A 12,488-nucleotide genomic window follows, 5' to 3' on the forward strand; every position below is an offset into this window, starting at 1 on the left:
TTAAGACAATCACACGGACAGAACCAGGCTAGCCACTTCAGCTGACCAACCGCTGTATCTTTGATATGAACCGGACTCACAGGAGACATGTCAAACTTCTATCTCACCGGCAGAAAGCGAATAAGCATATTTTACAAATAAATGTTGCACTTGTTGATTTAAAATCAGAGAAAGTCACGGCTGTTCATTTCTTATTTTTATTTGCAGTTAAAACAGAAAAGTTACAGAAGTGTGATCAAAGTGAGATAAAACAAACGGATCTCAGTGTCAGTCAGTGGAGTTGTGCTGTAGCCTGGGGGGGGGGGGGGGGGGGGGGGGGGGGGACTGAAACGTTTCCTTTGAGGTGAGGACTAATGCAGAGCGACAGACGGAGGATATAGACAGGCACTTCGGGCAAGATAGAGGTTGCCGAGCTACAGCGGGATCACCGATGAGAGACTTCACAAAGATAAGATGAAAGAAACCAGAACCACAGGAGACAGCATTCTGTACGTGACGACCCGTTTGAGGAGACTTCTACTCGGTTCACATGTTTGTCGTTCAAAACAGAAAAGTGAACAAACTGATGCACTGATCCTAACAGTTGTAAACAGAATTATAACTGAGCAGAGCGACACGGACGCGTCTCCGTCTGAACGTCTGAAGAGACCGAGGACAGAAGTTAAGAAGGTTTTCTACCAAACGGTCTGGATTTTGAGTTTGGCCTCATTGTGACCAAACCTCACTGAAGAGCGACGCTTCAAAACTGACAAACGTTCACGTCAGCAGAGTCCACCATCACCTAGAACGGTCCTGAAGTGCATGAGAAGAACACATGGACGTCAGTGCTATTCATACCTCAGACTGTTTTGATGCGAGTTTAGTTTCGGAGACGAGTAGAGACGTCCGTCTTCTCTTAAACACAAGAAGTAGAAGGCAAAACAATCTAGAGGGACCAATAGCTCTACAGGTAGAAGGAACACAAGTTCAGAAGATTTAGGGGTGAACCGTCCCTTCAAACACAACTCGAATGTATATCGTGTCAAACTGTCATCGCATAGTATTAATAATCCTAATAAGTCAGAACCATGGTCCTCTCCACCACGTGATGTGAGCAACATGAAGACCAACCCACCGAGAGACAGAGACAGAGAGAGAGAGACAGAGACAGAGAGACAGACAGACAGACAGACACCCCCCCCTCTCATAGAACGCCTCAGAAACCAAACGTGGGATAAATAGTTGAACTACCTGAGTGTAGAACAGGACGTTAAAAACGGTCATTTACTCGTAATTCAAACGCAGAACAAACCTTTACGAGTCAGAAGGACGGTCTGATGGTGAAGTGGTCTTCAATGTGGACTTCACATTCTAAACAACAGGAGTGGAGCTGCAACCAGAAGACAAAAGCTCCACAATTTTCCGATTCCAACTTCTTAAATATAACTTTTTTTTTGTGCCGCTAAAATCAATATCTTTGGGTTTTTGAATATTCATTCAATTAGCAATTTGACATTTTTTGTCAGGATTTTGTGACTGCAAAGAGAATTTGGGTTGTTGAATATTATGGTATATATTGAGACAACGTAAAAGCTTCAACGTGTAGAACTGTGGCTGTACTTTTGATATCTGTTGTATTATTATTAACTTATATATAAATATATGATATATTCATCCATATCAGCCGGTCCGAGCCGAACCAACTGTTTGATTAATGGAGGCGTTCTAATGTCACACTATAACGACGTCATCGTCTCCATCAGCCAATGGACCTGGGTCACGTGACCCGACGTCGTGATAAAAGACGATCTTTGGTGTTTACGTTAACGTTCCATCGTTGATGAAGACGAGTCCAGATGTGGACCTCGACGTTCATGTTTTTGGCGTCCAGCAGAAGCTCCACCTCCTTTCTACAGATGTTTAACTCTAAAGGCTTGTTCTCAGTTAGAATTGTGATGTCAGCTCGTACATAAATAACCATAAATACTCAGCGACACTAAAACCGGTAGAACTACAAACATCATCAAGGCTTCTTCCTCAGTTCTCATCGACCCGGAGCTGCGTTTTCCAGAAGCGTCTCGAAACCAAGCTCGTGTTAGTTCCATTGAGAGTAAACGGATCAAACACACGTTCGGCGTGAACAAAGCTTTTGGGAAACACAGGTCAGGCGGCTGAATCGCGTCACTGCTCGGCTGTTTTTAATCCCCCCCCCCCGTCTGTACGCAGTGCAGTGACCGATCCTCACCGCCGCCTCCACGGGTCCCGACGCGTCATCACTTCTTGTCCTGCGCATCCTGCAGCATCTTCAGGGCGGCCACGTTCTTTGGTTCCACTCTGAGGAGGCTGTTCAGGTCGTCCTCACAACCTTTGATGTCCTGCGGGAAACGGAGACGAGAATTCAAAAAGAGAGAGAGAGTTAGGACCTGAACGGGTTTGAGGAGCGGCGGCACTGAAGTAAACCCGCAGGCTGAGTAGAGGTTTCAAACCAGGCGAGTCTTCAACATCTGTACTGAGACGCATTCCTCCATGAAACAGAACGTTTGAGTGGCGTGACGAAGGATTTACATCTAATCCTTTGGGTTGGACAATTAAAAAGTGGGCGGGCTTAGAATGTAGCACGAGAAACAGAGGACGGTGGCTCCACACATACACATCTCAAAATATACATAACGTAGAGTGTGTGTGTGTGTGTGTGTGTGTGTGTGTGTGTGTGTGTGTGTATATATACATACATACATATTCATTATGCAGAATGGACAACTTCACGTGACGTGTATTTACTGAAGGCCTGTACCAGTGATCATTAACGTGTTCATCGCGCTCTAAACACCAGTGTGTGAGAATCAGGAAGTGAAGCTCTGAGGAGCGCCGCTCTCACCTTGAGCTCCAGGTGAGCCTGAGCCCTCCTGTAGAGCGCCTTGATGTTGCTGCCGTCGATCGCCAGCGCCTCGTCGCAGTCTCTGACGGCATCTCTGTACTGCTGCACCGACAGGTAACACAGCGCCCTGACCGCACAGACGCACAACCAAATAAGAGTCAAACCAGCAGACGGAGGTCAAAACATAACAACTTGTTTATTACTTGTAATTTAACAGGTTCTGCTCCGTTACTTTATTGTATATATTGTGCATTTTCTTAATATTTGTATGTTACTGTAACTTTGTTTGCTGCTGCTACAAACTAAATAAAGTCTACATCTATCTATTCATGATGCTGCGCAGCAGAGTTACATCTGTCGACTGTTTTTAGTCACAGCTTTGAAAAGTGTTTCATCAATAACGTTTATTAAGAGCATTAGAACTGATCCAATATTACTCAAGTTTCAGCTTCAGACCGTCTGATTGATGAAAAGAAATATTACAAAAACTCCATAAAGTTACATTATGAACCGTTTTAAGGTTAGGTTTAGATCCTGTTTAGGTTTAGATCCTGGTTTAGGTTTAGATTCTGGTTTAGGTTTAGATCCTGGTTTAGATTCTGGTTTAGATCCTGTTTGGGTTTAGATCCTGGTTTAGATCCTGTTTAGGTTTAGATCCTGGTTTAAGTTTAGATTCTGGTTTAGGTTTAGATCCTGGTTTAGATTCTGGTTTAGATCCTGGTTTAGATTCTGGTTTAGATCCTGGTTTAGGTTTAGATCCTGGTTTAGATCCTGTTTGGGTTTAGATCCTGGTTTAGATCCTATTTAGGTTTAGATCCTGGTTTAGATCCTGTTTGGGTTTAGATTCTGGTTTAGCTCCTGTTTAGGTTTAGATCCTGGTTTAGATCCTGTTTGGGTTTAGATCCTGGTTTAGGTTTAGATTCTGGTTTAGCTCCTGTTTGGGTTTAGATCCTGGTTTAGGTTAAAATAAATAATTTTTTGTCAGAAAGCCATACTTTTGGAATGTTGACGTTTATTATTATTAATTCATTCTCTTTCAGTTAGTTAGTGTTAAATAATTAATAATTAAGTTTGACGGACAAATGCACGATTTAAAAACAAACTCTACAGACGGAAATATCTTCCGCCTCTTTGTGTAGCCGTGCGCTAACTTTATCAAGCATTAGCTTATATATTAAGAACCACCGGTCTCCCATTAGAGGGACCAGAAGGCGGAGGGATGGAGACGCGGCCCACCGGTTGGTGTAGGTTGTGATCTCAGTGGGGTTGAGCTTGAGGCTCTGGCTGTACTTCTCGATGGCCTTCTTGTGCTCTCCTTTCTTCACCAGAGCGTTGCCTTCTTCTTTCAGGGTTTGTCCTTTCTTCATGTCTTTATCACTGGGAGCTGATGGGAGGATAGAAGAAGAGAGAGACGGAAGAGATGGATTTACATCTGAATCAACCTTTAAATTGAATACGTTCCTCTCGACTGACGACGTACACAGAAGAAACCCTGTGATTGGTAGAAATAAGAGGTCAGTTATCACACATTTTGACATCTCTCGAGTTAAATAAATAAACTGCTTTGGGTCATTTAAAACATCACACGATGAAAGTCCCACATAAACAGGGCTAAAGAATAATATAAAAGAGACTCAGTAGAAAACAACAGTGAAGAAATCCTCTGACCAGGTTTGTTGGATTGTCTGCTGCCGTTCTGTCGGGCTGAAGGGTTCGGTTGTGCAGCGTTGGCTGTGGTTTTCTGGGCTAGTTTCTCTCTGTCAGACAGAGAGACGGTGGGGATGGGAGGAAGCTTTTCCCTCCATGACGGACCGTCTGCCTCTGTGAGCGCCTTCGTCATCCTGAGACACAATTCAAAAACAACACAGTGAGCGGAAACGCCTCGTTTAGTCCTTTAAATATAGTGAAAGATGAATCCATCAACGTCGAGCTTCCAACTGCGTCAACGTTTCAGATGTGGACTGAAGTTTGTTTGGGCACTATGAATGTTAACTGAGCGGTCTTCAGTTTCATGGTGTGGCCTGAAGAGGAGACCCGACACAGGTGCATTGAGAATAGAGCGTACAGTTGACCACAACACATATCTCCGTCTCTTTAAATGCGCGCCATGGAGCCGCGGTCTCCAGCTCTCAGGTACCTGTTGGTGCCGTCGTGAGCAGCTGCGATGTTGCAGTCGATCTGCAGAGCCGTCTTGTAGTCTACGTACGCCTGCCTGTAGCGCTCCAGAGCTTCGTAGGCAGCAGCGCGACGAAGCAGGGACTTCACGTTGAACGGGAAAAACTCCAGAGACCTGAGAGAAAATACGCACATTCCACGAGTTAGACACTCATTTAGAACACATGCATTCCATGAGTTAGCCACTCTCATTTAGAACATCTGCATTCCACGAGTTAGCCACTCTCATTTAGAACACCTGCATTCCACTAGTTAGCCACTCTCATTTAGAACACCTGCATTCCACGAGTTAGCCACTCTCATTTAGAACACCTGCATTCCATGAGTTAGCCACTCTCATTTAGAACACCTGCATTCCACTAGTTAGCCACTCTCATTTAGAACACCTGCATTCCACTAGTTAGACACTCTCATTTAGAACACCTGCATTCCACGAGTTAGACACTCTCATTTAGAACACCTGCATTCCACTAGTTAGCCACTCATTTAGAACACCTGCATTCCACTAGTTAGCCACTCTCATTTAGAACACCTGCATTCCACTAGTTAGCCACTCTCATTTAGAACACATGCATTCCACGAGTTAGCCACTCTCATTTAGAACACCTGCATTCCACGAGTTAGCCACTCTCATTTAGAACACCTGCATTCCACGAGTTAGACACTCATTTAGAACACCTGCATTCCACGAGTTAGACACTCTCATTTAGAACACCTGCATTCCACTAGTTAGACACTCTCATTTAGAACACCTGCATTCCACGAGTTAGCCACTCTCATTTAGAACACCTGCATTCCACGAGTTAGCCACTCTCATTTAGAACACCTGCATTCCACTAGTTAGCCACTCATTTAGAACACCTGCATTCCACTAGTTAGCCACTCTCATTTAGAACATCTGCATTCCACGAGTTAGCCACTCTCATTTAGAACACCTGCATTCCACGAGTTAGCCACTCTCATTTAGAACACCTGCATTCCACTAGTTAGCCACTCTCATTTAGAACACCTGCATTCCACTAGTTAGACACTCTCATTTAGAACACCTGCATTCCACGAGTTAGACACTCTCATTTAGAACACCTGCATTCCACTAGTTAGCCACTCATTTAGAACACCTGCATTCCACTAGTTAGCCACTCTCATTTAGAACACCTGCATTCCACTAGTTAGCCACTCTCATTTAGAACACATGCATTCCACGAGTTAGCCACTCTCATTTAGAACACCTGCATTCCACGAGTTAGCCACTCTCATTTAGAACACCTGCATTCCACGAGTTAGCCACTCTCATTTAGAACACCTGCATTCCACAAGTTAGACACTCATTTAGAACACCTTCATTCCACGAGTTAGACACTCATTTAGAACACCTGCATTCCACTAGTTAGACACTCTCATTTAGAACACCTGCATTCCACGAGTTAGCCACTCTCATTTAGAACACCTGCATTCCACTAGTTAGCCACTCTCATTTAGAACACCTGCATTCCACTAGTTAGCCACTCTCATTTAGAACACATGCATTCCACGAGTTAGCCACTCTCATTTAGAACACCTGCATTCCACGAGTTAGACACTCATTTAGAACACCTGCATTCCACGAGTTAGCCACTCTCATTTAGAACACCTGCATTCCACGAGTTAGACACTCATTTAGAACACCTGCATTCCACGAGTTAGCCACTCTCATTTAGAACACCTGCATTCCACGAGTTAGCCACTCTCATTTAGAACACCTGCATTCCACGAGTTAGACACTCATTTAGAACACCTGCATTCCACGAGTTAGCCACTCTCATTTAGAACATCTGCATTCCACGAGTTAGCCACTCTCATTTAGAACATCTGCATTCCACGAGTTAGCCACTCATTTAGAACACATGCATTCCACTAGTTAGCCACTCTCATTTAGAACACCTGCATTCCACGAGTTAGACACTCTCATTTCGAACACCTGCATTCCACGAGTTAGCCACTCTCATTTAGAACACCTGCATTCCACTAGTTAGCCACTCTCATTTAGAACATCTGCATTCCACGAGTTAGCCACTCTCATTTAGAACACCTGCATTCCACGAGTTAGCCACTCTCATTTAGAACACCTGCATTCCACGAGTTAGACACTCTCATTTAGAACACCTGCATTCCACGAGTTAGACACTCTCATTTAGAACACCTGCATCGAGCAAGACGGCAGAGAAGGACTCAACTCTACTGATGAAGAGTCAACGCTGAAGACACGATGCCTAAAACATCCTTACTACACCAAATGACTGATCATCACTTTATTAAATATAATATATAGCTCCTGTGTGTGTGTGTGTGTGTGTGTGTGTGTGTGTGTGTGTGTGTGTGTCAATCTGGGCGTTTTTCATAGGTTTAACTAATACAAAACACACAAAAACATAAAGACTGCACAGACTCAGACTGCGGTGTAATAAAAACACTTACATGTTGCAGTCTTTCACACACTCGCCACAGTTGCCCTCTTTCAGGTAGCTGGCTGCACGGTTTGAGTGCAAAATGCCCAAATCCTCGGGGTTCTTTTTATCTGGAGAAGAGAAATAAGATGTTCAAAGAGGAGCATCGCGTCATCTCAGTCAAACACCATTGAGATGAAGAAGAAGAAGACACGATGGACAGTCATCATAATAACAGAGCGGTACAGACGAGGACAGAACATTGATTTAAAGGGTCGGGACCGGAGTGGTAGACCAGAGATCCTGAGACTCTGGGCCTAAAACCAAGACCACAGTCTGCAAACACTAGCTTTGTATTCGGCACACATTGCATTACATTGCATTACATTACACTACATTACACTACACTACATTACATTACATTACATTACACTACACTACATTACATTACACTACACTACATTACACTACTTTACATTACATTACACTACACTACATTACATTACACTACACTACATTACATTACTTCACACACTCGCTCTGTTCTGATGAAAGCCGAGCTGAAGGTGAAACTTATCTCTGCTCTCTTCAGAGCAACCAGACTCGATACGTTCCACCTTCACTTCTCCGTCAGAGAACACTCTAAACATCGTGAACAACAGGTACTGCAGCCCCGCCCCCCCCCCCCCCCCCCCCCCCCCCCCCCCCACACACACACACACACACACACAGCAGTACATGTATTGTCAGAGAAATACACCGACTACGGAAGAGTACCTCATAACATACAACCAAACTACCCCGTTAAATATAACTTTGAAGTACATTTACTTGACTTGAGTATTTCCATATGAAACTTTATACTTCTAGTCCTCTCAAGAGGGAAATATTGTACTTTGTACTTCACTATATTTATTCAGTGTAGATATATATATATATATATATATATATATATATATATTGAAGCATCACTCACTGGACTTCTCCAGCTCTCTGATCGCCTGGCTGTAGACAGTGGTGGCCTCTCCATACTGACCCGCCTTGAAACATTCATTTCCAACTTGTTTCAACTCCGTCCAGGACTTGGACCTTTGTTTCTGAGGCATCTCTGCTTCTTTACTGAAAGATGAAACACTGGTTAGCGTGAATACAATAGTGGCACATTTACCAGAGGAAATGTCATATACATCTCCTCTATATAACAGAATATAACAGAATACACAGTCTGGGTATTTGTAATCTATTGTTCAAGACGTGTCCTGGTCCACTCTTCAATGTTTACTGTGGTATTGTTTAACCCAGTGTCTCTACAACGTGTACTCAATGACAGATGAACAGATTGTTCTGGCTGTCAGTGAAGAGGATGTAGGATCTTCTTCTGGGTCAAAGATTCATTCCCATGGTGGAAGTGTTGACCATGACACCAACGCTCCTAATCTGATATCCTCCTTTCTTATCCACACACAGAACCAAGCTGTGCAGGAACAAGGTATTCTAGGAACGCATCGGCTTCACTTCTTCTCTTACCTGGCTGGATTCCAATAAACACCAATTCTAATAAACTTATACTATATCCAATCTGGACGTACCTCCTTGAATTGGTACATAAACTGTTCTGATACATTATCTCAACATTGTAAATGCAAGTCATTCCTTAAGATAAGAGCCTGGACTCCTGAACTAAATGATGTGCAGTAATAACACTTCACACTTCAGATCATGAGGTACCACTGGCTCACGGTTCAGGTGTTAGTTTCACCGTTATTGTAATTGTTTCGACGCCTGTAATTGGAAGCTAATGATCCATTATGTTGCATTGCGTTCCTGAGAAGTACACCTAAATCTTTTGTGACGTCACACGCACTCCTTAATATAAATAAATCAACACCTCTCTGACGCAGTTTCAACACAACTGAATTAAATGACGACAGAGTTTACTGTAGGGCTGTTGGTCAGGGACGTTATACAATATAAAGACTTAAATAATAATTGTAAATAAAGAACAAACATATAACTGGTTTACCGGCACGAGTCTTATTCAGCCGGTTTATCTTCACAGTTTGTCTTTATGGTTTTAACTGGCGTCACCTCACAATTATCTCAGTGCTACATTAGCTCGTTAGCTAAAACTTGCTAATTCGAGTATGAGTTTTCAGTTAGCTAAGTTAGCTTAGCGAGCTAACCGCTCTGCCACAGCTAAGCTAGGCTAGCTGTTAGCTTAATGTAAAGAAAGCTCTCGCACACTTCTTACCGGGTCTGCCGGGTAAAACGGTTCTGAGAGAAAGCAACAAGGAAGTTCGTCCTCTTCACGATACAAAACGACTTGGTCGACACGGCTGAAACTGAAACGTTACCTGAAATTATCTGTACTCGTCATTAATACTGACATTACTCTGCGTACTTTGTGGTACAGGAACTTGCCGGCTAGCTGTAGCTTCGTACTTCTCAGTCAGATTGATTGTTGGGGCTTCCGTACTTTACTGTATCCGTTTCGCTCCCCTTTTTTTTCACGCTGCGTTCGAGTCCTTTGAAAGTTGTAGGACTTTGGACAATCGCAGTGAGCCCTCTGGTGGCTATATTGGATGTAACATAAATATATGTATAGATATAAATATACACTGCCTGGCCAAAAAAAAAGTCTCCACCTGGATCATCATGCCTAGTGCCTACTGAAGAAGCCTGTGGGGGCAGTGCTATGATCTGGGGTTGCTGCAGCTGGTCAGGTCTAGGTTCAGCAACAGTCTGTGCTCAAAGAATGAGGTCAGCTGACTACCTGAATATACTGAATGACCAGGTTATTCCATCAATGGGTTTCTTCTTCCCTGATGGCACGGGCATATTCCAAGATGACAATGCCAGGATTCATGGGGCTCAAATAGTGAACGAGTGGTTCAGGGAGCATGAGACATCATGTTCACACATGGATTGGCCTCCACAGAGTCCAGACCTTCACCCCATTGAGAGTCTTTGGGATGTGCTGGAGAAGGCTTTGCGCAGCGGTCAGACTCTACCGTCATCAATACAAGATCTTGGTGAGAAATTAATGCAACACTGGATGGAAATAAATCTTGTGACATTGCAGAAGATGATCGAAACAACGCCACAGCGAATGCGTCCCGTAATCAAAGCTAGAGGCGGTCCAACGAAATATTAGAGTGATCTTTTTTTTTGGTGGCGACTTTTTTTTTGGCCAGGCAGTGTATATATATGTATATATACGTATATACATATATATACATATATATACAGTAAAGTGCAAACAAGATCAAAACAAGTATCATAAATAAGTAAATAAGTAATAAAACAGTAAAGAATATTAAATAAGTAAAAAAAGTAAAAAATCCACAATAACTAAAATATTATATATACAGACAGAATCATTGTAGTATTGCACAGTGTATTTATATTGCACATATTTTTAGTGTTGATTAGTGTGGTGCAGAAGCTCTCATGCCAAAATATTGTTAGACAAACTAGCCAGTACAGTCTTTTAATCCTTTATTTCAATCAAGTGGCTCACAGCTCGGTAAAACTGCCAAAAAAAATTGTTTTGAGAAAGTATTTAAAGTTCTTTTTAAAATCTGCCCCGAAGGAAACATGATGCTGTTTTACATCATTCTTGACTTGAGTGTGTTATGGTTTTCTCTTCTTTTATTATTTCTCTTGTTATTTTTATGCATTGCCTGTGTCCTAACATGTGTCCTAACATGTGTCCTAACATGTGAAGCTGCTGCCTTCTTGATCAGGATTCTCTGGAAGAAGAGTTCTTGTATCTCAATGAGGCCTTCATGGCTAAATAAAGAATGAATACAAAAAATTATTTCCAAAGAAGTTATTAAATGTGTTTTTTAATTTGTGGTGGATTTTGCACATTATTCTCTATACTGTAAACATTTTCACACTCCATCCTCCTTATTTAAACACTGTACAGCGCTTTTAACAGAAATGTATTTCTTCACTTTTTGTATTGTTTTTCATTTAAGATTATCAATTTGTTTACTTTTCTCTCACTGTGTTTATTTTGCACCAATACATCAAATCAGATTCCCTGTATGTGAAAGCCTACCTGTCAAGTAAGTTTTATTCTCATTATTTATAGTATGTAGAGCATTAGACTCTCTGTCCCTGGACCTTAAACCTGATTAATGATTCCAAAAGAGCAGAAGTCGTCATTAGATTAGTGGACTGATCTTTCCCCCTCTGGTGGGCGCTACAGAGCCAAACAAGCAGACATTAGAGCTTTGTCTTTCCACAGGCGTCACAAAGAGTTCATCACAGTTAAATCAGTCACATAGTGTCAATACGCCTGTAATACTATAAGATCCACTACTTACAAAATATGTATTTACAGTTTAATATACACTCTGTTGTATTCTACATGAATATAAATCCTGCACACTATATATATATTATATAATTACACATATATCTATTAAATTACCCAATATGTATTCTTTTGCACTATTTATATGTGTTTATGATTTGCAGAAACACTTGTCTTGCGTACTGTTTTTATTTTAAAACATTTATTTTCTTTGTTCAGCTTCTTTGTCCTTATTTATATATGTTTTATCTTATTGTACTTGGAACTCTGTGTAAGTACATAGAGAGTAACTCAAAACTGGATTCACATTCCTTGTATGTGTTCACATACTTGTGCATCTTTTGTGGTAAACTGATCTTTGTGTGTAAAATCTCCCACTAAAATGTTGAAAGATAAACTTCTCTTACTTAACTAAATGCACTGAGCTGCAGTCCACTGGTGGAAAAAGCTACTGATATGCTTTGGTATTAACGTTTTTGTTGTCACCAATCAGCTATTTCATTAGGAGCAATGCTTTCCCCAAACGCCCATCTTTCCCACAGCAGTGAACGCATCCTCAGACAGAGAGCAGCAGCTGTTTGGTTTCTACTTCAGAGAAAAGGGAGTTTCTTCTGGATGATTACAAGCAAATCTAAAGTGAAACTGCTGTTTCATCTGAATCGTTCATTTATTTATCTTGTGTCATTTCTTTGTGTCCTTTATTAAATCT

General features: G+C 41.9%; 1 protein-coding gene across 1 annotated transcript; it reads right to left on the reverse strand.

Annotated features, from left to right (window-relative positions):
- Positions 1-183: 183 nt before the first annotated feature.
- tomm34 (translocase of outer mitochondrial membrane 34) lies at positions 184-9,909 on the reverse strand. Its single transcript, XM_068704506.1, has 8 exons — positions 9,707-9,909; positions 8,432-8,574; positions 7,487-7,586; positions 4,995-5,147; positions 4,526-4,698; positions 4,094-4,241; positions 2,858-2,984; positions 184-2,354 (listed from the first exon to the last, which is right to left on the reverse strand). The coding sequence occupies exons 2-8, from the start codon at positions 8,559-8,561 to the stop codon at positions 2,253-2,255; spliced, it is 933 nt and encodes a 310-aa protein (XP_068560607.1). The 5' UTR covers positions 8,562-8,574; positions 9,707-9,909; the 3' UTR covers positions 184-2,252.
- Between the last annotated feature and the right edge of the window lie 2,579 nt (positions 9,910-12,488).

The sequence above is a fragment of the Cebidichthys violaceus genome, unplaced genomic scaffold (genome assembly GCF_023349555.1).
Source record: "Cebidichthys violaceus isolate CVI_PGR_0920_01 unplaced genomic scaffold, fCebVio1.0.p SCAF_93, whole genome shotgun sequence".
Lineage (NCBI taxonomy): Eukaryota > Metazoa > Chordata > Actinopteri > Perciformes > Stichaeidae > Cebidichthys > Cebidichthys violaceus.

Excerpts from the sequence above, each read along its gene's own strand:
- tomm34 (XM_068704506.1), bottom strand. The coding sequence starts at position 8,561 with ATGCCTCAGAAACAAAGGTCCAAGTCCTGGACGGAGTTGAAACAAGTT. Across the intron at positions 4,699-4,994 it reads GCTCACGACGGCACCAACAG|GATGACGAAGGCGCTCACAG; the intron begins GTACCTGAGAGC and ends ATTGTGTCTCAG. Across the intron at positions 4,242-4,525 it reads CAGACAATCCAACAAACCTG|CTCCCAGTGATAAAGACATG; the intron begins GTCAGAGGATTT and ends TCCTCCCATCAG.